This window comes from Ambystoma mexicanum, chromosome 7q, assembly GCF_040938575.1.
Source record: "Ambystoma mexicanum isolate Mex_15411 chromosome 7q, UKY_AmexF1_1, whole genome shotgun sequence".
NCBI lineage: Eukaryota > Metazoa > Chordata > Amphibia > Caudata > Ambystomatidae > Ambystoma > Ambystoma mexicanum.
The window spans coordinates 660,950,662-660,974,199 of NC_090941.1; the positions used below are offsets into that span (position 1 = coordinate 660,950,662).

Sequence of the window (23,538 nt, forward strand, 5' to 3'; positions counted from 1 at the left end):
TGCCTTCACCCAGGTCGACAGACCCAGGGATTCCTTATTTGTGTATGCAGCCTCCCGCAAAAACCACATCTTTCGGGGGCTCTTGCATGTCACGTGTGCTAGTGCCCAGGAGGAGTGTTGGGACTGTCTGGTCCCAATCCACACTACTGGTGCAAGTATGTCTGGTGGGCCTGAATGACTGGAACCACTGTGGGCCACACTTGGCCTACACCTTGCGTGCATGCAAGGGAGCAGATACTCCATTGGCTATCACGGATTTTTGCGCAAAACGAATCTTGGATAACAGAAGGGGCTCTGCATCCATTCCAGGTCAATCACCTGAAGTTCACATTGAACTACAGAAGGAGCCAAGTATCCTGAAAAAAAGAGCAGACCCATGGAACCACCGGATTTGTTCTAGAAGGTTTGGCACCTTGACCCCACTGTTTTCCCGTCGGACCCCTGCTTTTGTATTGTACCAAGAAGGCCTGCAAAGGCAGTTCGACCCTTTGTAGTAGTGGGACCAACTACTCTCGGCACCTCCTGCTTACCCTCACAAAGAGCCTCTTCTGAAGTGTTCCTGAGCCATCCATCGGACTGCCAAGCTCGTACCAGGGGTAGCGTACAGGAGCGCCCTCGTCCTGAGTTGAGACTCGAGACTCTGGGAATTGCTTACTTGTGGACCTGGGCCCTATCCTTCCAATGAGAGTGCGCCACGCCATGGCCCCTCTGTTGCCCTGCTGTGGTGATTGTCGCTGTAAGTGCCTGCAGACCTCCCCCGTCGTGTCTTAAGATGTGCTGCAGCAAAACTATACTTCTCCTTTCTTTGAGAGCTGAGAAAAGGCTACTTTTTCCCACCACAGACAATCATCCGTCCCACAGCTGCTGAGAGCCGGAGTGACTTGTAACTGTAGGGGTGAAACCTACTGGCAAACTGGACTAGACTGGCAATGTTTGGCCCAGACTGTGTTGAGGGTCAGTGAGTCCTTGCCTCACTTACCGGTGGTACCCTGGCACATTCACCTGTTTCACGCACGAGAATCCCTGAAAAGATACTCACCTTAGTTGCGTTAGCTTGGGCTACCCACCTATTCCTGAACTCCGAAAGTTGCTCTTTCTACAATGGTAGACCCTCCTGAAGGAGTCGGGCTTTATTCTTCATCGCCTCAACCCCCTTCCTGAACAGCTACAGCTCCCTGAAGAGGACCCGCTTTTTACTTTTTGCACGACTTTGTGCTGTTAACGCACTGCTGTACATTCAAGCATAAGGCTCTTTAGGGCTGGATTGCAAAAGATAGGGATTGACTTCAAAGAACTGCCTAATTCGATATCTCTGTTGAACTTGCCTCTTCTGTTGCAGGTTGTGGTTATTTTCTCCCCTTTCGTCAGCGTTAGGCTAAACTTATTTTGTATAAATGTTACATAGTGAAAAGTGTGTGTGGAAACTGTGTTATTATTATTACTGTGGTTTATTTGTGTTTAGTTATAAAGGCCTATAATAAATGTATTTTTGATATACATTTGTCTAAGAGTATTCTGTGGAGTTTTACTGTGTGTGCTCATTGTGGCCTTCTGATCACTCTCACCCCTCCTGAGACTTAGTTTTGACCGCCTGCCAAGCTACTGTAGATTGGTCTGGTTTGCCCAGAAGGTTCCTCTGTTCCACTAAACTAGGGTGGCCTCCCAAACCTCTGCCCATCAGGTCAGAGTTTAGAAATCCCTCTTAACAAACCGTACACACCGACATAATTACCCTGAGACACAGATTCCCCTCCTAGCCCCTCTTCTAGACCTTTGCCTTAATTGGGTGCTCTCTACTTGTGGGAAGCAGGATGGATCTGAGACATCAATGCAGTGAGAGATGTCACAGCCATGTTATCCTCAGTTCCCCTTGGCAGGAGGTATTGACTACTGAGGAATGGAGATTTGCTGCACATGGAACTGCCACCCATACTAAATGCTCCTACCACCATCAACCCAACAGCCAGACTTGGAACACCCTTAGAAATACTAAAATACTTGTAATGATCCCAATTTTAACTGGCTGTCCTACGCCTCTCAAGTCAATAGACTAGTTGAGGGAGTGTGTTAACATCTCTTCACAGTCCAGAGCATCTTACTATTCATGACAATGGAGAACAATACTTTCCCAGTCCTAATGGTGGTAGTTTGACACTTGGGCTACTGCAATTCATCATACCTGTGAAAAGCCATCACGCATGTGATTAACATGCATCTGGTACACACTGATGTGTCTGTATTGATAATGAGCATGAGGCACTTGGATAACGTTTCCCCCCAATGAATGCACTTCATCAGCTGGACAATGTGTAGAGGATTCATGTGAAATCGTTGTGAATTCTATATTATTCATCTTAGGAGCACTTCTCCAATTACCAATTGGCCAAATATGTACATCCTACTCAATCCTTTTGCTCAAATACGGACTGCAGATGTATGGTGCGTAGTGGATCAGACTTGCCCGGGAGGCCATTGCTTGATCATAACAGGCACCAGTTTATGGACTCTCCTGGCACTTAGAATGTGACAGAAATATTGACACCTACAATTTAGAAGACTACAACAAGCCCTTTGAAGGTCTTCCCTAAGCAATTTGTGAACACCACAAAATAAGCCTGATGAATACATACACCCTCTACACAGCATGTTGAGGCAACCTTCATCTATCACAGAAGTGTACTGAAGCAGCATGCTAATCACACGCAACACTCTACAAGCAACCATTCATATATTATCATGTTTTATATTTTTGGATTGAGCTCCAAAACGTTTCCTTTGTTGCAACTTCAGGGTGCGTTTGCTACAGCATGGGATGTAGTACCCGGGTGGTTTGGATGTCAATTACGCCAATGCCAACAATTTCACTGATGTGTGGGCTCTGGTGCGTAGGGGTCCATATCCAGCGCCTTACACTCCATAGCTTGTTTCTTGTAGTTTCCAAAGTGCATCACTTTTTCCTCATATCAGGAAAGTTCTACTTTCTTATTGGCTTCTATTTGTCGAGCACTCGTATGCCTAAAGCGCGTCAAATTTGGCTGAGAGACAGATCTGTGTATTATTGGTGTATTGGTCTCTTATGGAGGGGCAAATGGGCTTGTCCTGTTGGGTCTCTATATCAGTCAAATGCTTGCCTGGTTTTCAGGTCTTCCCGAAAGAAAGGGTAATTTGTTAGACCTCATTTCAAGCGGGATCACAAGTCGGTGTCTCGCCTCTCATTCCTTACAGAAAAATGGTCCAGAAAATTGCAATAATGTGGGGTTACTTTAAAATCCTAGAATTCTTATGTATATTGTACCATATAAATTGAAGATGTTTCATATTGCGCTTGTTTTTTTCTCCTAAAATAATGTTGCCTTATTATGAACAGTACAAAGCCATATGTATTCAGAGTATTTAAAACAAAAAGAAAACAGTTTTACATTCTTATTTTACAGGTAAACCAAGTAAGCCCTATTTCACAGGGTACTCCCGGAAAGTTAACTGTACATCGGAAAGTTATCCCAAACCGACGGTTGCTTGGCTTGTTTGTCCCAATCCATCAGACAGGTACTGTATTATTTATTTATTTATTGATCAATTATATAGCGCCTATACACTTAACAAGTGTTTCAAAGTGCTCCAACAAAGGGAGGAAGAGAAGATTTGATCTATTTATTTATTGCATTTGGTTGTTTGACCAATCCCTTAGGTATCACGGCGTAGTTGCAAGCATACTTAAACAATCTTAGTGGTTACAGAAAGAAATCAAACAGAACCAAGTCTTACAAAGTTATGGGTTACGTGGTGGGGATGCTTAAACATTAGTTACATAGATAATTACAATATTATAATAACAAGTGGCAATGGTGGTATTATTTGGCTCGTAATTAACAAAACAGGTGATAGCTATGCAGGTCATGGCTAAGAAACAGGAGGGCAGGTAGGTGTGATAAGCAGTGTCTGGTGCAATGTTAGTATTTGTTAAAGAGCCACGGTTTTAGTAGTTTCTTGAATTTTGGATGTGAGGGCTCGTTGTAGATGTAGGGGAAGTGAGTTCCAGATTCTAGGGGCTGCTACAGGGAAGCTGGCGCTGCCTGTTCTGGCGTTTTTAAAGCGGGGAATGATTAGGTGCGTGTTGGTGTTGGATCTGAGAGATCTGGTTGCTATTTTGCGCGTGAGACATCAGTTGAGGTAGATAGGGGCATTGGCGGTGACGCATTTGTGCGGGATGGTGAGGATTTTGTGTAGAATTCTGGCTTCTATCGGTAGCCAGTGGGCCTCTCTCCTGTGCTGTGATATGTGGGATTTCCTGTTTATTCCTAGCACTGCTCTCAGGGCCATATTTTGTAATAGTTGCAATTTGTTTATGTTTTTCTTAGAAGTCCCTAGTAATAAAATATTACAGTAGTCCATCTTGGCCAATATGAGGGCACTAGCAAGAGTGATACAGTTTGGGGTGTGAGGAAGGGTCGACTTAGAGCAACACGTTTGACTGCGTATGCAGTGGAAGAGTCAAGTGCACTGTTGTGTTTACCCGTAGTGAGGCTACAGTCGAGGTAGACCCCGAGGGTTTTGACCTGGTTCGAGATGGTAATGGGGTACCCTCTATCACTTTGGATGTGTACTCTAGGTGGAGCTTGCTGAGGCGGTAGGGGTTGCCTACTATGAGAATCTCTGTTTTTTCTCCATTGAGGCAGAGACTGTTGGTTGCCATCCAGTTTTGTATCCTGCCTAGTAGAGGGAATTATTATGATGTCATCATCAACCCTCGCGTGCTCCCAACCAGTTTGCTGGTTAATTGAGGTCAAATACAAAGCCCCTCTGAGAGGTAGGAATCTACGCTTCTTCAAGGTGTTACCACATATCAGACTTCACTGTAGCAAATAAGTACTTGGTCCCATCTGTAATATTCTTCATATTGCAATATGAGCTTGCCCGCGTGTGATGTCCCTTTATTTTACATTAGCTGATCGTCTCCCGTTAGTCAAACTTGCAGACCTCTTCGGGGGCAAATGCGAATAATTTTCCAGCTGGAGTCTACGCCGGCAGCCCGAACTCAGAAGCTGTATATAAGACTGTGATGGGTTTGCATGCTGTGGAATGCATGTGAAACTGATATGAGGCTGAGCGATATAAGGACGCGTAGATTGCTACTTACCAGAGGAGCTTTGTATTGACATATAATAGTCTGCAGTCAGGAGGTGTGTGTACATAACAGGTCCCTTTTTTGTTTTGCTAAGTGGTTAGTTGAGGGCCACAGAGTTTTTCCACAGAGAAACAGGTGTAAATCCGCCTGTATACTAGTAAGACTCTGAGAATATTGCTTCACTTCAACTCTGATGTTATCATATAGATTTACCATTGAGGATCAGACTAGATTAAGGGCAGAGGTGGAGGCCGTACCTAAATTCGTGATATCACAAGATGCTCTTTCACCCGTGGAACTTCACTTTAAGGATATTTTAGACAGAGTTGAATATTTGTCCAGTATTGACTCACCCAAACAATCTTTTAGAATGGCAGATGCGTTTGAAGGTGAGAAATTAGATTTGTTGATGGCCCTAAGGTTGCCCTCCATCGACCCTAAATAGTTTTTCTTTGCAACGACTGACCGTTTTGGCTGAGGCAGAATTCTTATGGAGAGATAGTCCAGACCTATCTTGAGGCATACACTGGGCAGGGGAGAGCAGTGTAGCCATGTATGCATTTTCACACGTAGGTGATACATTAGAGCCTTTATAAAGACAAGGAAATAAAACTCCTAACCTCTCCTCAGAGTGTAGCTCCACCCTCTCCCCAGCCTTCAACAGCCAAAATGTGCATTCGCTTCTTGGGCACTCTGCTCACGGTGCTCTGTGCCTTCGCTGCAGTTTCAATCCAAGATGGTGCTCCACCAAAAGAGTTCCCTCCAGCAACACATGCAGATACACAGTGGGCTGCCGACAATGTACTTGCTTCTCGGGCACTCCACTCACCTTTTCATTTTATTACCCTTTTCTACACCGTGGCAGACCAAGGTTTGGAAGACGCCGGCCAGGGCACTCTCCAGACAAGCCTTGGTGCTGGTACCCACTACGATGGGGACTGCTGCAGTACAAAAATCTCCTTACATACCTTATATGTTTTAGTTTAGCACGAAAATAATGCTATAGATGTGTAGAGATGAGGATTGACAAGTCAAGGCAGAGATAAAACCGGGTTTTTCTTGTCTGGGCTGCCTTATAATTAACAGCCATCTTAGGGTGAGGCATTTGGTATTATTCGAATTAGCTTAGGTTTTTTAGGGCCATGCAGTGGGCGTGTACTCTATTGCTAACCGCAGTTGACCATTGCTGACTATCACCAACCCCTTTCGACAAGTGAAGACCATCATCAAGCATACTCAACCACCCCTGATATCTGCCAGCCATTGTCAATCATCACTAGCCATGGTTGACCATTGCCAACTATGTATGAGCATTGCCAGTAATGGTTAACTATCAGCAACCATGTTTGATCATCACCAACCATGGTTCACCATCTCCAAACATGGTCGATAATTGATAAACATTGGCAACCGTTGTCAAATACAGGTATTTTAGGGTCAGGCAGTGGGTATGTACTTTGGCCTGGCTCATCAACAACCATCGTCAATCATTGGCAACTATTGTCAACCATTATTAACCATATTCGACACTCCAAAACATTGGCAAACTTTGAAAATGATCATAACCATAGTTCACCTTCGCCAAACATGGATAACCTTCACCAATTATGGTTGACCATTGCCAAACATGAGTGACCATACCCAATCATGATCAAACAATGTTGACCATTGCTAAACCTGGAGACAACCAACCATGGTCCACCATTCCCACACAGACGACCTCCACGGTCTCTCTGTCAACGCCAAGCAAGGTTGCCTGAGCAACCAAAACAGTTTCCTGTAGCAAAGCCAATAATGTTGGCTTTGCCAATGTTTGTTTTATGTTGTGTTGAAACTGCTATTTTAACAGTGAACTACTCTTTGAACCCTTTATACAATTTAACAAATAACTTTTTGATATTTGCTTCTATGGTCTTTTTCAAAATGCTGCACATATTAACCGGTCCAATGGTAATGTTTCCATCCAGGTTAGCAGAATGAAAGGATGAGCTAAACCCTCGGGCTTAGGTTACAGGCTGGTGCATGCAATACGTTCAGAAAATGACGACTCCCTAGTTTACAGACTGGAATTCGGGTTAACAATATATAACACAAGCAGACCGATTCATGGAAATAATGTGCGCGGAAAAACCGGCGCACGCGTGCGAAAACGTGCGATTCGCAGTGCCACAGAAAAAATCGCAGAATATCGCACAGAAAACAGCGCACATCCATTCATGGAAGCACGGGCACGAGCAAAATGTGGGATGTGCGCTGAAAAAGTGCGTGCCGCATGCTAGCGCACAGGTCATCTAACGCTGTGCGATAAAGCCACAGCGAATTCGCACATAGCGCGGCGCACATCCCAAAAGTAGGCGGAAAACGGGGCGTGACACGCGGAATGGGGAACAACTCGTGAAAATGTGGGCGTCACAGGGGAGGACCAGGAGGCAAGTGCGCGGAACGCCCAGACGCTCGCCTACAACAGGCATTCATGGAATCGAATCGGGTAAAACAGCGCACGGCCAAAGACGCGCACAGGCCCATACCCGTACGCCACAGAAAGCAGGCGGTAGCGTCCCAATACATGTGCGCCAGAATGTGCGCTTAAAAAATACCGTATACATAGCTCAGCGATTGTGCCTGGGGGAGCGTGTGCGTGCATTTCAGGTGTGCGCGCGAAGTCATACACGCGTTTTGGCTGGGTGCGTGTACATCATGGGTGCGCGAGAGGTTTCACACGCGTTTTGGCTGGGTGCGTGTATTCCAGGGGTGCGCGAGAAGTTTTACACGCGTTTTGGCTGGGTGCGTGTATTTCAGGGGTGCGCAAGAAGTTTCACACGCGTTTTGGCTGGGTGCGTGTATTCCAGGAGTGCGCGAGAAGTTTTACACGCGTTTTGGCTGGGTGCGTGTATTTCAGAGGTGCGCGAGAAGTTTCACACGCGTTTTGGCTGGGTGCGTGTATTCCAGGAGTGCGCGAGAAGTTTTACACGCGTTTTGGCTGGGTGCGTGTATTTCAGGGGTGCGCGAGAAGTTTCACATGCGTTTTGGCTGGGTGCGTGTATTCCAGGGGTGCGCGAGAAGTTTCACATGCGTTTTGGCTGGGTGCGTGTATTCCAGGGGTGCGCGGGAAGTTTTACACGCGTTTTGGCTGGGTGCGTGTATTGCACGTGTGGGCCCTCCCAGGTGTTCCCTCTACACCCTCCACGGCCCCTGCAGGTGGCTCACACCACAGGGGCCTACCCTGCACATGTCCTGCAGGCACCCCATCCACCATGGCCATGCCCCCCAGCCAACCCACATGTCAACTTGCACTACTGGCCACCAACGCATGTCCCCCTGCACCCCCAGCCACCAGGGGCACCCTCCACCAGGCCCCCACCCATGTCTCCCATCCCCCCACCCCCCCAGTCACCAGGGGCAGCCTCCAACAGGCCCCCACCCATGTCTCCCACCACCCCCACCCCCCACTCCCCAGGGGCAGCCTCCACCAGGCCCACACCCATGTCTCCCACCACCCCCCCCCCCAGTCACCAGGGGCAGCCTCCACCAGGCCCCCACCCATGTCTCCCACCACCCCCACCCCCCCAGTCACCAGGGGCAGCCTCCACCAGGCCCTCACCCATGTCTCCCACCACCCCCACCCCCCACTCCCCAGGGGCAGCCTCCAGCAGGCCCCCACCCATGTCTCCCACCACCCCCACCCCCCACTCCCCAGGGGCAGCCTCCACCAGGCCCCCACCCATGTCTCCCACCACCCCCACCCCCAGTCACCAGGGGCAGCCTCCACCAGGCCCCCACCCATGTCTCCCACCCCCCCACCCTCCAGCAGTGCAGGGGCAGCCTCCACCAGGCCCCCACCCATGTCTCCCACCACCCCCACCCCCCACTCCCCAGGGGCAGCCTCCACCAGGCCCACACCCATGTCTCCCACCACCCCCACCACCCCAGTCACCAGGGGCAGCCTCCACCAGGCCCCCACCCATGTCTCCCACCCCCCCACCCCCCAGCAGTGCAGGGGCAGCCTCCAGCAGGCCCCCACCCATGTCTCCCATCCCCCCACCCCCCCAGTCACCAGGGGCAGCCTCCAACAGGCCCCCACCCATGTCTCCCACCACCCCCACCCCCACTCCCCAGGGGCAGCCTCCAGCAGGCCCACACCCATGTCTCCCACCACCCCCACCCCCCCAGTCACCAGGGGCAGCCTCCACCAGGCCCCCACCCATGTCTCCCACCACCCCCACCCCCCAGCAGTGCAGGGGCAGCCTCCACCAGGCCCCCACCCATGACTCCCACCACCCCCACCCCCCCAGTCACCAGGGGCAGCCTCCACCAGGCCCCCACTCATGTCTCCCACCCCCCCCACCCCCCAGCAGTGCAGGGGCAGCCTCCACCAGGCCCCCACCCATGTCTCCCAGCACCCCCACCCCCCAGCCACCAGGGGCAGCCTCCACCAGGCCCCCACCCATGTCTCCCACCACCCCCACCCCCCACTCCCCAGGGGCAGCCTCCACCTGGCCCACACCCATGTCTCCCACCACCCCCACCCCCCACTCCCCAGGGGCAGTCTCCAGCAGGCCCCCACCCATGTCTCCCACCACCCCCACCCCTCAGCACTGTGGGGCACCTGCCAGCAGGCCCCCACCCATGTCCAACTCATGTTCCCCACCACCCCCACCCCCCAGCACTGTGGGGCACCTGCCAGCAGGCCCCCACCCATGTCCAACCCATGTTCCCCACCACCCCCACCCCCCAGCACTGTGGGGCACCTGCCAGCAGGCCCCCACCCATGTCCAACTCATGTTCCCCACCACCCCCACCCCCCAGCACTGTGGGGCACCTGCCAGCAGGCCCCCACCCATGTCCAACTCATGTTCCCCACCACCCCCACCCACCAGCACTGTGGGGCACCTGCCAGCAGGCCCCCACCCATGTCCAACTCATGTTCCCCACCCCCCTCACCCCCCAGCACTGTGGGGCACCTGCCAGCAGGCCCCCACCCATGTCCAACTCATGTTCCCCACCACCCCCACCCCCCAGTCACCAGGGGCACCCTCCACCAGGCCCCCACTCATGTCCCCTATCACCCCCACCCCCAGCAGTGCTGGGGCAGCCCCCACCAGGCCCCCACTCATGTCTCCCACCACCCCCACCCCCCCAGCAGTGCAGGGGCAGCCCCCACCAGGCCCCCACTCATGTCTCCCACCACCCCCACCCACCAGCCACCATGGCCAGCCCCCACCAGGCCCCCACTCATGTCCCCTATCACCCCCACCCCCCAGCCACCATGGGCAGCCTCCACCAGGTCCTCACAATCCCCAATCATGTGCGTTATGGTCAGCCTCCACAGCCAAAAAGCCCTACCAAGTAACCCATTCACCCACATGGAAATTGAAATTACATGTTACACCCCCAATGTTCATAAAGCAAATGAACCCATGTCCGTCACACACAATGGTTGCAATTGAATGGGAAAACACCCAACATGACATGCATGAAACCAATGAGATGATACCACACAGTGAAGTATGAAAACAAAATTGTATTAAAAAAAAAAAGCAAATGAAAAGAAACAAACTACAATGTCAATGAAAAAAAGAGAAGCTGCATGTCCGTTTAAAAAAAAAAATACTACAAATCCAAATCCAAAAGAAAGTTGTCAAAAGTCACATCAAAAATAAAATCAATGAAATGAAGAACTATGTACAAAACATCCAAGGGTCCATGAGCCCAACTGAACAAAGGAAACCTACAAAAAACTCTAACTAAAATGCAACTATATACAAAAAGTGGAGCAGTGTCCGTCAACTCCAAATCATAAGAAGAAACAAAGGAAACCTAAAACTAAAGAACTATATACAAAGGCGGCGGGCAAGTCCAGCGGCTCACTCCGTGGTGTTCCGGGCCAGGGCATCATCGAACTCCTGTTCGATGTCCCGGAGGCGGTCCTGTTCCATGGCCCCGAGGGTCCGCAGGGACGACGCCGTATCCTCCTCCACCCCCTGTGGATTGCCTCGAGGCACTCGGCCCGCCTCAGGGCCCTCCGCATGGAGTTCTCCGCCCTGACCATTGTGAGCCGCGCCTCTTCCGCCCGCCGCCGCTCCGCACCTATCTGCTGGCCCAACTGCTGCCACACAGAAGACACACCCCGTCCTGGGTCAACCTGCCCTCCGGCCGATGCCTGCCCCTCCGATGTTGAAGGCCCCGAGCCTTCATGGCTCCCACCACGTTGCCGCTGCTGCTGTGCCTCTGCCCGTGCACTGCCTCCTGCTGCCTGCACATCCTCCGCCGGCTGGGGTGCAGTTGTTGATGTGGCCACCCCTGCTGGACGTCCGACTCCCGACTGTGGCAGGGATGCCTCCTCCACCAGCCTGGCCGCACCATCAGAGGCAGCTCCACAGGGCACCCAGGTGACTGATGGGTGGGAAGATGGCACAGAGGACGACTGGCGCGTAGGGGGTCCAGTTGAGGAGGGGGTCGGAGCAAGCCCCATCAGACGGAGGAATCCGGCCTGGGTGACCTGTCCCAGCAGGCTGACGTGGTCAACGAGCCATTCGAGATGACGTGCAGTCTCTCCATGAAAAGACTGCAGGTCACCTCGCATGGCCCGTTGACGCAACGCCACACCAGCCAGGACAGGCTCAACTCGGACCTGGATAGCCACGTCCGCAGGCAGAGGAAGGCCAGTTGACGTGAGCTCATCCCCTGCCTGAAAACGGGTCTGGATGTAGGCATCCCTGCTGGTGCAAGATGATGCAGGGACAGGATCGGGGACAGGATTGCACACAGGCACCTCCGCGGCGGCCTGTGCTGCCTCCTGTCCCTGGTCCTGCACTGCACCACTAGCACCAGTGGGATCCCCACCTCCAGACCCCGTCTCTGGTGCTTGCACGGCCTCCTCCTCCACCAAACCCCCCACCAACCTGGATGACTCCGTGCCATCTTCCCCTATTGGGCCCTGTGGGGTCCCAGCTGCCCCTTCTGCTGCCGAAGAGTCCAACTCCAACCTCCGCCTCTTGGACCTCCCCCCGGCAGCTGCGGCCTGGGACGCGGCACCGGACTCCCCACTCCCCAACGAGATGACAACCTGGGAGGGGAGCTGGGCCTTGCGTCTCCGGCTGGCGGTGGGATCCCCGCCGCTGTGCTCCACAGCACCTTCTCCGCCCTCTTCATCAGTTGACGCTGCAGACAGGGAGAAACAAAACACAGGCATCAGGGCACTGTACAATGGACACATACACACATGACAGTTGCACATGAGTGGCATTGGCAAACCTCAGACATGTCATCACAATCCCCAACACACATGTCATTACAACTCGCACACATGAGCCATACCACAGCCATATCGCAACTGCCACCACCATCCACACACATACAACAGCATGAGCAGCCAAAGGTGAGCCAGACATCACATGCAACACAGGAAGTGCACCACACATGTACACACACCACCACACTTGCATGCATGTGTACACCTCTGCCAAGTGTCGCACTGTTCAGACGGGCATCCATGTCACATCTGCCAATCAGGCTTCCACATACCGCTGTCACATGCATCCATGTTGCATCACTGTTGCACCCTTGTCAAATACACACACATGCACATGTACACGTACACAGTGCTGATACATGCAGCCGAAAACAACATGCATGCGTGACATCACGGACATGTCTACTTACATACACATTCATCCAAACATGTGTGCCCACACAACTGCATTTGGCATGCAAGCCTACACACACAAGCACCATCCATGTCTCACACAGCACAGCCCTCGCATGTGTCAGCCCCACGGCCCTGTACACCCCCACCCATACTCGACCCCATACAAACAGATGTGCAACCTGCACACTACTGTATAATCACCACACGCACTGCTCACAATCAGGATGCATGTACACTCACCGCTCGACTCCAGACGGGTCTGCTTCTCTAGGACCTGGACGTGGAGCGCTGGGGATATGCGTTCCAGGACCCTCATCTGTTCTTCCGACAAGTGGCCCCGGCGCCCCTTGGCATCCGCTGCCTTCAAGAGGCGCCGGGCCTTGTTCAGGGTCCTGGACCTGAAGTCCTCCCAGCGCTTCCTGACATGTTGTAAGTCGCGGACTGCCACCCTCTCCGCGTTGATGGCAGTCACGATGTCAGTCCAGATCCGAGTCCGTCCTTCCTTGTCGGCGCGGCAACTTCCGAAGAGGGCATCATACTGCCCCAGGACTTGCTCCACCAGGACACCAACTTCGGTGGCACTGAAGCTGGTGCCCCTCTGCCTCTCTGGCCGGGGGTTGTCAGTGGTCACAGATGGTGTTTGGCCCGACATGACAACCCCAGAGGCAGGAGTGGGTGGGCAACTGGGTCCTGGGGCTGGGCTGTGGAGCGATGGAATCCCAGTCGGGAGTCTTCGGTTCCAGCAGGGGTGGTCACAGCAACAGCACCCCTGGCTGATGTGCAGGCAGCAAATGGCAGGGCATGTGGGCAGCAGGCAGTCAGGCAGCAGCAGATGGCAGGTGGGAGCGTGCTCGGGGCTCTGGGGGGCAGTAGTTCGGCCTTCTGGGCAGGAACGTGGTCTTCCGTGTGCTTACGCGTGGCCAGCTTGATACGGAGTGATTTGGCACGTGAAAAACTGCACGTCCGCGTGTAATACGAGGAAAGGGCCCATGCGCGTAAGCGCGCGTGGAAACTGCACGTCCGCGTGTAATACGTGGAAATGGCCATGCACGTCTGTACGCGTCACGTCACAGGGGCGCTTGCGCTTGAGGGGCCTTCTGTCCAATGATAATGCGTATGCGTGCAGACGCGCTTACGCGCTAAGGGCCTTTCCTCGAATTACACGCTGACGTGCAGATTTTTCACGTGCCAAATCACTCCGTATCAAGCTGGCCACGCGTAAGCACACGGAAGACCACGCTCCTGCCCAGAAGGCCGAACTACTGCCCCCCAGAGCCCCGAGCACGCTCCCACCTGCCATCTGCTGCTGCCTGACTGCCTGCTGCCCACGTGCCCTGCCATTTGCTGCCTGCACATCAGCCAGGGGTGCTGTTGCTGTGACCACCCCTGCTGGAACCGAAGACTCCCGACTGGGATTCCATCGCTCCACAGCCCAGCCCCAGGACCCAGTTGCCCACCCACTCCTGCCTCTGGGGTTGTCATGTCGGGCCAAACACCATCTGTGACCACTGACAACCCCCGGCCAGAGAGGCAGAGGGGCACCAGCTTCAGTGCCACCGAAGTTGGTGTCCTGGTGGAGCAAGTCCTGGGGCAGTATGATGCCCTCTTCGGAAGTTGCCGCGCCGACAAGGAAGGACGGACTCAGATCTGGACTGACATTGTGACTGCCATCAACGCGGAGGGGGTGGCAGTCCGCGACTTACAACATGTCAGGAAGCGCTGGGAGGACTTCAGGTCCAGGACCCTGAACAAGGCCCGGCGCCTCTTGAAGGCAGCGGATGCCAAGGGGCGCCGGGGCCACTTGTCGGAAGAACAGATGAGGGTCCTGGAACGCATATCCCCAGCGCTCCACGTCCAGGTCCTAGAGAAGCAGACCCGTCTGGAGTCGAGCGGTGAGTGTACATGCACCCTGATTGTGAGCAGTGCGTGTGGTGATTATTCAGTAGTGTGCAGGTTGCACATCTGTTTGTATGGGGTCGAGTATGGGTGGGGGTGTACAGGGCCGTGGGGCTGACACATGCGAGGGCTGTGCTGTGTGAGACATGGATGGTGCTTGTGTGTGTAGGCTTGCATGCCAAATGCAGTTGTGTGGGCACACATGTTTGGATGAATGTGTATGTAAGTAGACATGTCCGTGATGTTACGCATGCATGTTGTTTTCGGCTGCATGTATCAGCACTGTGTACATGTGCATCTATGTGTATTTGACAAGGGTGCAACAGTGATGCAACATGGATGCATGTGACAGCGGTATGTGGAAGCCTGATTGGCAGATGTGACATGGATGCCCGTCTGAACAGTGCGACACTTGGCAGAGGTGTACACATGCATGCAAGTGTGGTGGTGTGTGTACATGTGTTGTGCACTTCCTGTGTTGCATGTGATGTCTGGCTCATGCTGTTGTATGTGTGTGGATGGTGGTGGCAGTTGCGATATGGCTGTGGTATGGCTCATGTGTGCGAGTTGTAATGACATGTGTGTTGGGGATTGTGATGACATGTCTGAGGTTTGCCAATGCCACTCATGTGCAACTGTCATGTGTGTATGTGTCCATTGTACAGTGCCCTGATGCCTGTGTTTTGTTTCTCCCTGTCTGCAGCGTCAACTGATGAAGAGGGCGGAGAAGGTGCTGTGGAGCACAGCGGCGGGGATCCCACCGCCAGCCGGAGACGCAAGGCCCGGCTCCCCTCCCAGGTTGTCATCTCGTCGGGGAGTGAGGAGTCCGGTGCCGCGTCCCAGGCCGCAGCTGCCGGGGGGAGGTCCAAGAGGCGGAGGTTGGAGTTGGACTCTTCGGCAGCAGAAGGGGCAGCTGGGACCCCACAGGGCCCAACAGGGAAAGATGGCACGGAGTCATCCAGGATGGTGGGGGGTTTGGTGGAGGAGGAGGCCGTGCAAGCACCAGAGACGGGGTCTGGAGGTGGGGATCGCACTGGTGCTAGTGGTGCAGTGCAGGACCAGGGACAGGAGGCAGCACAGGCCGCCACGGAGGTGCCTGTGTGCAATCCTGTCCCCGATCCTGTCCCTGCATCATCTTGCACCAGCAGGGATGCCTACGTCCAGACCCATTTTCAGGCAGGGGATGAGCTCACGTCAACTGGCCTTCCTCTGCATGCGGACGTGGCTATCCAGGTCCGGGTTGAGCCTGTCCTGGCTGGTGTGGCGTTGCGTCAACGGGCCATGCGAGGTGACCTGCAGTCTTTTCATGGAGAGACTGCACGTCATCTCGAATGGCTCGTTGACCACGTCAGCCTGCTGGGACAGGTCACCCAGGCCGGATTCCTCCGTCTGATGGGGCTTGCTCCGACCCCCTCCTCAACTGGACCCCCTACGCGCCAGTCGTCCTCTGTGCCATCTTCCCACCCATCAGTCACCTGGGTGCCCTGTGGAGCTGCCTCTGACGGTGCGGCCAGGCTGGTGGAGGAGGCATCCCTGCCACAGTCGGGAGTCTGACGTCTAGCAGGGGTGGCCACATCAACAACTGCACCCCAGCCGGTGGAGGATGTGCAGGCAGCAGGAGGCAGTGCACGGGCAGAGGCACAGCAGCAGCGGCAACGTGGTGGGAGCCATGACGGCTCGGGGCCTTCAACATCGGAGGGGCAGGCATCGGCCGGAGGGCAGGTTGACCCAGGACGGGGTGTGTCTTCTGTGTGGCAGCGGTTGGGCCAGCAGATAGGTGCGGAGCGGCGGCGGGCGGAAGAGGCGCGGCTCACAATGGTCAGGGCGGAGAACTCCATGCGGAGGGCCCTGAGGCGGGCCGAGTGCCTCGAGGCAATCCGCAGGGGGTTGGAGGAGGATACGGCGTCGTCCCTGCGGACCCTCGGGGCCATGGAACAGGACCGCCTCCGGGACATCGAACAGGAGTTCGATGATGCCCTGGCCCGGAACACCACGCAGTGAGCCGCTGGACTTGCCCGCCGCCTTTATATATAGTTCTTTAGTTTTAGGTTTCCTTTGTTTCTTCTTATGATTTGGAGTCGACGGACACTGCTCCACTTTTTGTATATAGTTGCATTTTAGTTAGGGTTTTTTGTAGGTTTCCTTTGTTCAGTTGGGCTCATGGACCCTTGGATGTTTTGTACATAGTTCTTCATTGGATTGATTTTATTTTTGATGTGACTTTTGACAACTTTTTTTTGGATTTGGATTTGTAGTATTTTTTTTTTAAAACGGACATGCAGCTTCTCTTTTTTTCATTGACATTGTAGTTTGTTTCTTTTCATTTGCTTTTTTTTTTTAAATACAATTTTATTTTCATACTTCACTGTGTGGTATCATCTCATTGGTTTCATGCATGTCATGTTGGGTGTTTTCCCATTCAATTGCAACCATTGTGTGTGACGGACATGGGTTCATTTGCTTTATGGACATTGGGGGTGTAACATGTAATTTCAATTTCCATGTGGGTGAATGGGTTACTTGGTAGGGCTTTTTGGCTGTGGAGGCTGACCATAACGCACATGATTGGGAATTTTGAGGACCTGGTGGAGGCTGCCCATGGTGGCTGGGGGGTGGGGGTGATAGGGGACATGAGTGGGGGCCTGGTGGGGGCTGGCCATGGTGGCTGGGGGTGGGGGTGGTGGGAGACATGAGTGGGGGCCTGGTGGGGGCTGCCCCTGCACTGCTGGGGGGGTGGGGGTGGTGGGAGACATGAGTGGGGGCCTGGTGGAGGGTGCAGGGGTACATGAGTTGGACATGAGCGGGGGCCTGCTGGCAGGTGCCCCACAGTGCTGGGGGGTGGGGGTGGTGGGGAACATGAGTTGGACATGGGTGGGGGCCTGCTGGCAGGTGCCCCACAGTGCTGGGGGGTGGGGGTGGTGGGGAACATGAGTTGGACATGGGTGGGGGCCTGCTGGCAGGTGCCCCACAGTGCTGGGGGTGGGGGTGGTGGGGAACATGAGTTGGACATGGGTGTGGGCCTGCTGGCAGGTGCCCCACAGTGCTGGGGGGTGGGGGTGGTGGGGAACATGAGTTGGACATGGGTGGGGGCCTGCTGGCAGGTGCCCCACACTGCTGGGGGGTGGGGGGGGTGGGGAACATGAGTTGGACATGGGTGGGGGCCTGCTGGCAGGTGCCCCACAGTGCTGGTGGGTGGGGGTGGTGCGGAACATGAGTTGGACATGGGTGGGGGCCTGCTGGCAGGTGCCCCACAGTGCTGGGGGGTGGGGGTGGTGGGGAACATGAGTTGGACATGGGTGGGGGCCTGCTGGCAGGTGCCCCACAGTGCTGGGGGGTGGGGGTGGTGGGGAACATGAGTTGGACATGGGTGGGGGCCTGCTGGCAGGTGCCCCACAGTGCTGGGGAGTGAGGGGGGTGGGGAGCATGAGTTGGACATGGGTGGGGGCCTGCTGGCAGGTGCCCCACAGTGCTGGTGGGTGGGGGTGGTGGGGAACATGAGTTGGACATGGGTGGGGGCCTGCTGGCAGGTGCCCCACAGTGCTGGGGGGTGGGGTGGTGGGAGACATGGGTGGGGGCCTGGTGGAGGCTGCCCCTGGTGACTGGGGGGGTGGGGGTGGTGGGAGGCATGGGTGGGGGCCTGGTGGAGGCTGCCCCTGCACTGCTGGGGGGTGGGGGTGGTGGGAGACATGGGTGGGGGCCTGGTGGAGGCTGCCCCTGGTGGCTGCGGGGTGGGGGTGGTGGGAGACATGGGTGGGGGCCTGGTGGAGGCTGCCCCTGCACTGCTGGGGCGTGGGGGGGTGGGAGACATGGGTGGGGGCCTGGTGGAGGCTGCCCCTGGTGACTGGGGGGGTCGGGGTGGTGGGAGACATGGGTGGGGGCCTGGTGGAGGCTGCCCCTGGTGGCTGGGGGTGCAGGGGGACATGCGTTGGTGGCCAGTAGTGCAAGTTGACATGTGGGTTGGCTGGGGGGCATGGCCATGGTGGATGGGGTGCCTGCAGGACATGTGCAGGCTAGGCCCCTGTGTTGTGAGCCACCTGCAGGGGCCGTGGAGGGTGTAGAGGGAACACCTGGGAGGGCCCACACGTGCAATTCACTTGTGGTGCTCCCCGCGCACCCCTGTAATACACGTACCCTGCTGGAATTGCGTGTGTAACTTCCCCTGCACCCTGAAATACACGTACCCTGATGGAATCGCGTGTGGAACTTCCCCTGCACCCTGAAATACACGTACCCTGCTGAAATCGCGTGTGGAACTTCACGCGCACCCCTGAAATACACGTACCCTGCGGAAATCGCGTGTGGAACTTCACGCGCACCCCTGAAATACACGTAACCTGCTGATATCACGTGTGGAACTTCACGCGCACCCCGAAATACACGTACCCTGATGGAATCGCGTGTGGAACTTCCCGCGCACCCCTGGAATGCACGTACCCTGCTGATTTCACGTGTGAAATTTCCCCGCACCCTGAAATACACGTACTCTGCTGATATCGCGTGTGGAACTTCACGCGCACCTCGAAATACACGTACCCTGATGGAATCGCGTGTGGAAATTCCCGCGCACCCCTGAAATACACGTACCCTGCTGAAATCGCGTGTGGAAATTCCCGCGCACCCCTGAGATACGCGTACCCTGCTCGCACGGGCCCAATCGCGTGTGGAAATTCCCGCGCACCCCTGTAATACACGTACCCTGCTGAAATTGCGTGTGGAACTTCACGCGCACCCCTGAAATACACGTACCCTGCGGAATTCGCGTGTGGAACTTCACGCGCACCCCTGAAATACACGTACCCTGCTGAAATCGCGTGTGGAAATTCCCGCGCACCCCTGAAATACACGTACCCTGCTGGAATCGCGTGTGTAACTTCCCCTGCACCCTGAAATACACGTACCCTGCTGATATCGCGTGTGGAACTTCACGCGCACCCCGAAATACACGTACCCTGATGGAATCGCGTGTGGAACTTCCCGCGCACCCCTGAGATACGCGTACCCTGCTCGCACGGGCCCAATCGCGTGTGGAAATTCCCACGCACCCCTGAAATACACGTACCATGATGTAATCGCGTGTAGAACTTCTCGCGCTCCCCTGTAATACACGCACCCAGCCCTAACGCGTGTAGAATTTCTCGCGCTCCCCTGAAATACACGCACCCAGCCCTAACGCGTGTAAAACTTCTTGCGCACCCCTGCAATACACGCACCCAGCCCTAACGCGTGTATAACTTCTCGCGCACCCCTGGAATACACGCACACAGCCCAAACGCGTGTGATACTTCTCGCGTACTCCTGAAATCCACGCACCCAGGCCGATCGTGTGTTACCACGAAACCCGTATTACACTTTCCCCGCTTTGGCAGTCCGGTAAACTGGTCAAGGTTTGGCGCAGCCCTTTGCGATGTTTTAGTTTTGATGGCTTTTCCTTGTGCGAGGGCGTTCTTAGGGGCGTAACTGACGCTGCTGCAGGGTCGCTGCGCCACGGCTTGTTTTGGAGGATTAATCCATGAATACGATGTGCGCTGAAATGGATTTTATCGCACGCGGCTGGCGCAGACATTCGCACGGGAACACTCTGAGCCAGCCGCGTGCGATACTTTTGACTGTATTTCCATGAATCGGCCTGAAGGTTTCCCAGAAGAAACTCTTTTAAACAGGTTTTTACAAATTTCACAAAGCCTGTAACTATCCCTCTGTAAAAAAGTGAGCCTTCAAAAGGAGATAAGCATTCTCAACATATTATACACTACTTCATGGCATAATTCAAAAAGCATCTATTGTTTTATAGTGCTACTAATCAAAAATATATTATTATTTACAAGGAAACAAGAGATTAGAAGCATTTAAACTATTGTCACGTAGAATACACACTGTGCACATGTTAAACATGCTTTCATTATTTTCACAAATTCATAATCGGAATTAATCATTTTCTGTAGTAACAAGCAGATTAATCCACATTGCGACCCATAATTTAACTAGTTGGGTAAGATTAACACCTTTTTACTACAGTGCTTATGTAATGGAATGCAGTGTAATGTAAGTGGTCTATTATAGCGCTGCCTGCCACTACTGGTGGAGTAGATGCGATTGGCTCTGTACGTCAAAAGGGGGGCTGGGGTTCATTAGCGGGACAGTTGGAAAGGCAGATGGGAAACCTGTGGTTTTTGATGGGTGCAGGTCAGAAGTATCTGATTCTTGCATGCTAAATCTGCTTTCTACAGGCTTTGCAGAGAAACCTGAGTGCATATTTTCCATAGGAAAGTGCCCAAGATCTGGTAGATTACCTCGCTTTGGATCTGGTTAGCTGCTGAAGTGGGAGAATGCAACTGGGCTGAAGGCGAGAGCTAAGTTGTGGCTTTGTTAGTGTTGATGTGCTAATGGCTAGGCCTGTGGTGGCCTGCTGTGGGGGGTTTAAGTGTGTAGTCTAAGGTGGTAGGAAATCTGAGGAGGGAGTCAGTTAGTTGGAGGAGCACCTTACAAGGCAAAATAACCTGCAACCCTGCACTCTTACGCCATGTCATTTGCAGACAGGTTCCATTTCTCAACCTCCCAATGGCATCTCTCTCTCTCTCTCGCTCTACCCTCCCCCGTTTCTCTGTCACAAATAGATACATTGTACAACATGAGGAACAAGGCAAGAATCTGCAAATTGTCAGATTAGGGAAAGGGACAGTGTGGAAATTCAAATATTACCGCAGAGGGTTATGGGAGGCAAGAACGTAAGGTTGAGTGGATGGTCAGTTTAAAATCTGAGGACGGCAGTCACCCATTTCACATTCTTTACGTCAGTTAGCAGGATACGATGCTCCAGTGCTATGCACAGTGGCCTGCTGGGACCTTTGCCCATCAAGGGCAGGGTCCGTTGAGGCAGGGTAAGGCGTTGGTCAGATATTTGTCAGGCATTTGCTGGGGTAGGATGCCACAATCCCTTCTCATTTAGCCCAGAGGTCTATCCTGTTGACTCCCACACAGCCGGAAATCTTCTCACACAGTCCAAAATGAAATCTCCCTGCCCCAACACCAACAGTCACAACTCACCATGTTTTGACGCAGCACTTGACCTACAATATCAGAGTGATGCTGCAGCCCTGCAGGGGATTCTTCACAATGAAACAACTAGCAGAAAGGATATACGGTGTAGGGTAGAAGCCTCAAAGAATGTGCAGCATCTTGGCATAATAAAGGGGAATGGAGGTGCAACGGCGTCAGGATGGTGAAGAGCAGTGTGTTGGCTGTGACCGACAGGGGTTTAGAGGATGGGGAAATTATGGACTTTCCAATCCGACTGTAATCACAAGTATGTAGTCTCTTTAGCCCCTTGGTAGCTAATGATTTTAGGAGGATTTCCTTACTTGTGCCACCGCTAAATGATTATGAGCGATCCTGCAGGAAGTTCTACGTGAATGAAAGATATTATTATTACGCACAATACACAACGGTGTATCTGCAGAGCCAGATTCAGCGATCTTAAGTTGTCCCCTGTAAGGTGTTGGTAGCCCACACAATTCTAGTCATTCTTTGCATTCTAGTAATTGTTTTATTTGCTTTTACAGTGATAAATTCAGCAACACAAGTAACAGAATGCCAAGAAAACAAAAGACTGGACAAGTTACCCAAGCCTGACATTGGCTTGAGATGTCTGCTGAGTCTCTTTTCATTAGAGCTCACAAATATGTGACAGCAAAGGCAGCGCAAAGATGACTTAATATTTGCATTTATCATTACAGCTGCACAGAGAAAACAGGTAAAGACTACCTTACAAATGGACATGCGCGTGGGATTCAAAAGGTAGAGCATGAAATTGAATCAAAGATGCTGTTTGATAAAGTGATATGGTGCTGTGCCACCAATGAGCTTGGCAGAGAATGCACAAAACTTCCCACAACAGGTAAAACCTTTATGTGTTTAATTACTGTTTGCACTGTCCTACATGCTGTTGAACAATGAGACATTGGATAACTGGTGGATTTTCATAACAGGCCATTATGTGGAAATCTCTATTATTTTGTAACTGAAATCAGTGTTTGATTTATTACTTTTAAACAGTGAAAATTCTATCTTTAATGGGTGTTAGGGATCCAGTCAAAAACAAATAAACCCTTTTCATTTAGCAGCTGTGGTTTATAAAGCAACCATGACTCTACCGCTACCGAAAAAGCAACCATAACGCGGCCAGCACCGTGAAGTCTCTTATTGAGCCGACTTCTCTTGGAAATCAGGTTGTCCAATGATGTTTTCCAGGTGCTATGTTCTTTTCTGTTGGCTGCCACATAAAATTTAAAATGACTTACTCTGGCAGGTCAGCAATAGTCTCTGTTGTGTTTAGGTGGTGTTCAGTGATCCCCACATTCGTTTGCCATTTCAGGAGGAATTGATTCTTGGCTGCACAGAGAAACTGCATTTGGCAAGTTATAGCAGAGATTGCTGAATGACCCTGTGGATGTCCATTCATTTATATGGCAAATGTAACATGCTACTTGATCGGTTATTTTTGCAGATATAAAGTCCTTGAAAAAGTGCACACATTGACAGTGCGAAACACGTCGTTCAAACTGTATCAATTTTGAACATTCATGTTGGTTGAAAATACCTATGTTGAATTACTGTACAATTATCATAAGAAGTTTGTTTCTTTGAAAATAAAATATTAGATATTCGACAATAATTGAAAATTAATTTCTTTAAAATCTATGGAGACCGTACACTCGCTCTCATGCTTCTAAATGAATGAAAGAATTCTAATGAGTTCAATTTCCCGTCAACTGCAAATACTGCAAAGTACTGCTGTGTAGCTATTTTGTACTCTTCAGTTTGGAGAGGTTAGTGCAGTGAAGACCCCATACATGCTGCCTTGCCCATGCAT

The 23,538-nt window shown here is 52.8% G+C and overlaps 1 protein-coding gene across 2 annotated transcripts in view; it reads left to right on the top strand.

Annotated features, from left to right (window-relative positions):
- Positions 1 to 23,538, top strand: part of FLT3 (fms related receptor tyrosine kinase 3) — an 842,728-nt gene that overhangs the window by 312,149 nt on the left and 507,041 nt on the right. For both annotated transcript variants that reach the window (XM_069639890.1, XM_069639891.1), the window contains exons 5-6: positions 3,435 to 3,546; positions 22,403 to 22,563. In XM_069639890.1, coding sequence (XP_069495991.1) covers positions 3,435 to 3,546; positions 22,403 to 22,563 — 273 coding nt within the window. The remainder of the gene's footprint in view (positions 1 to 3,434; positions 3,547 to 22,402; positions 22,564 to 23,538) is intronic.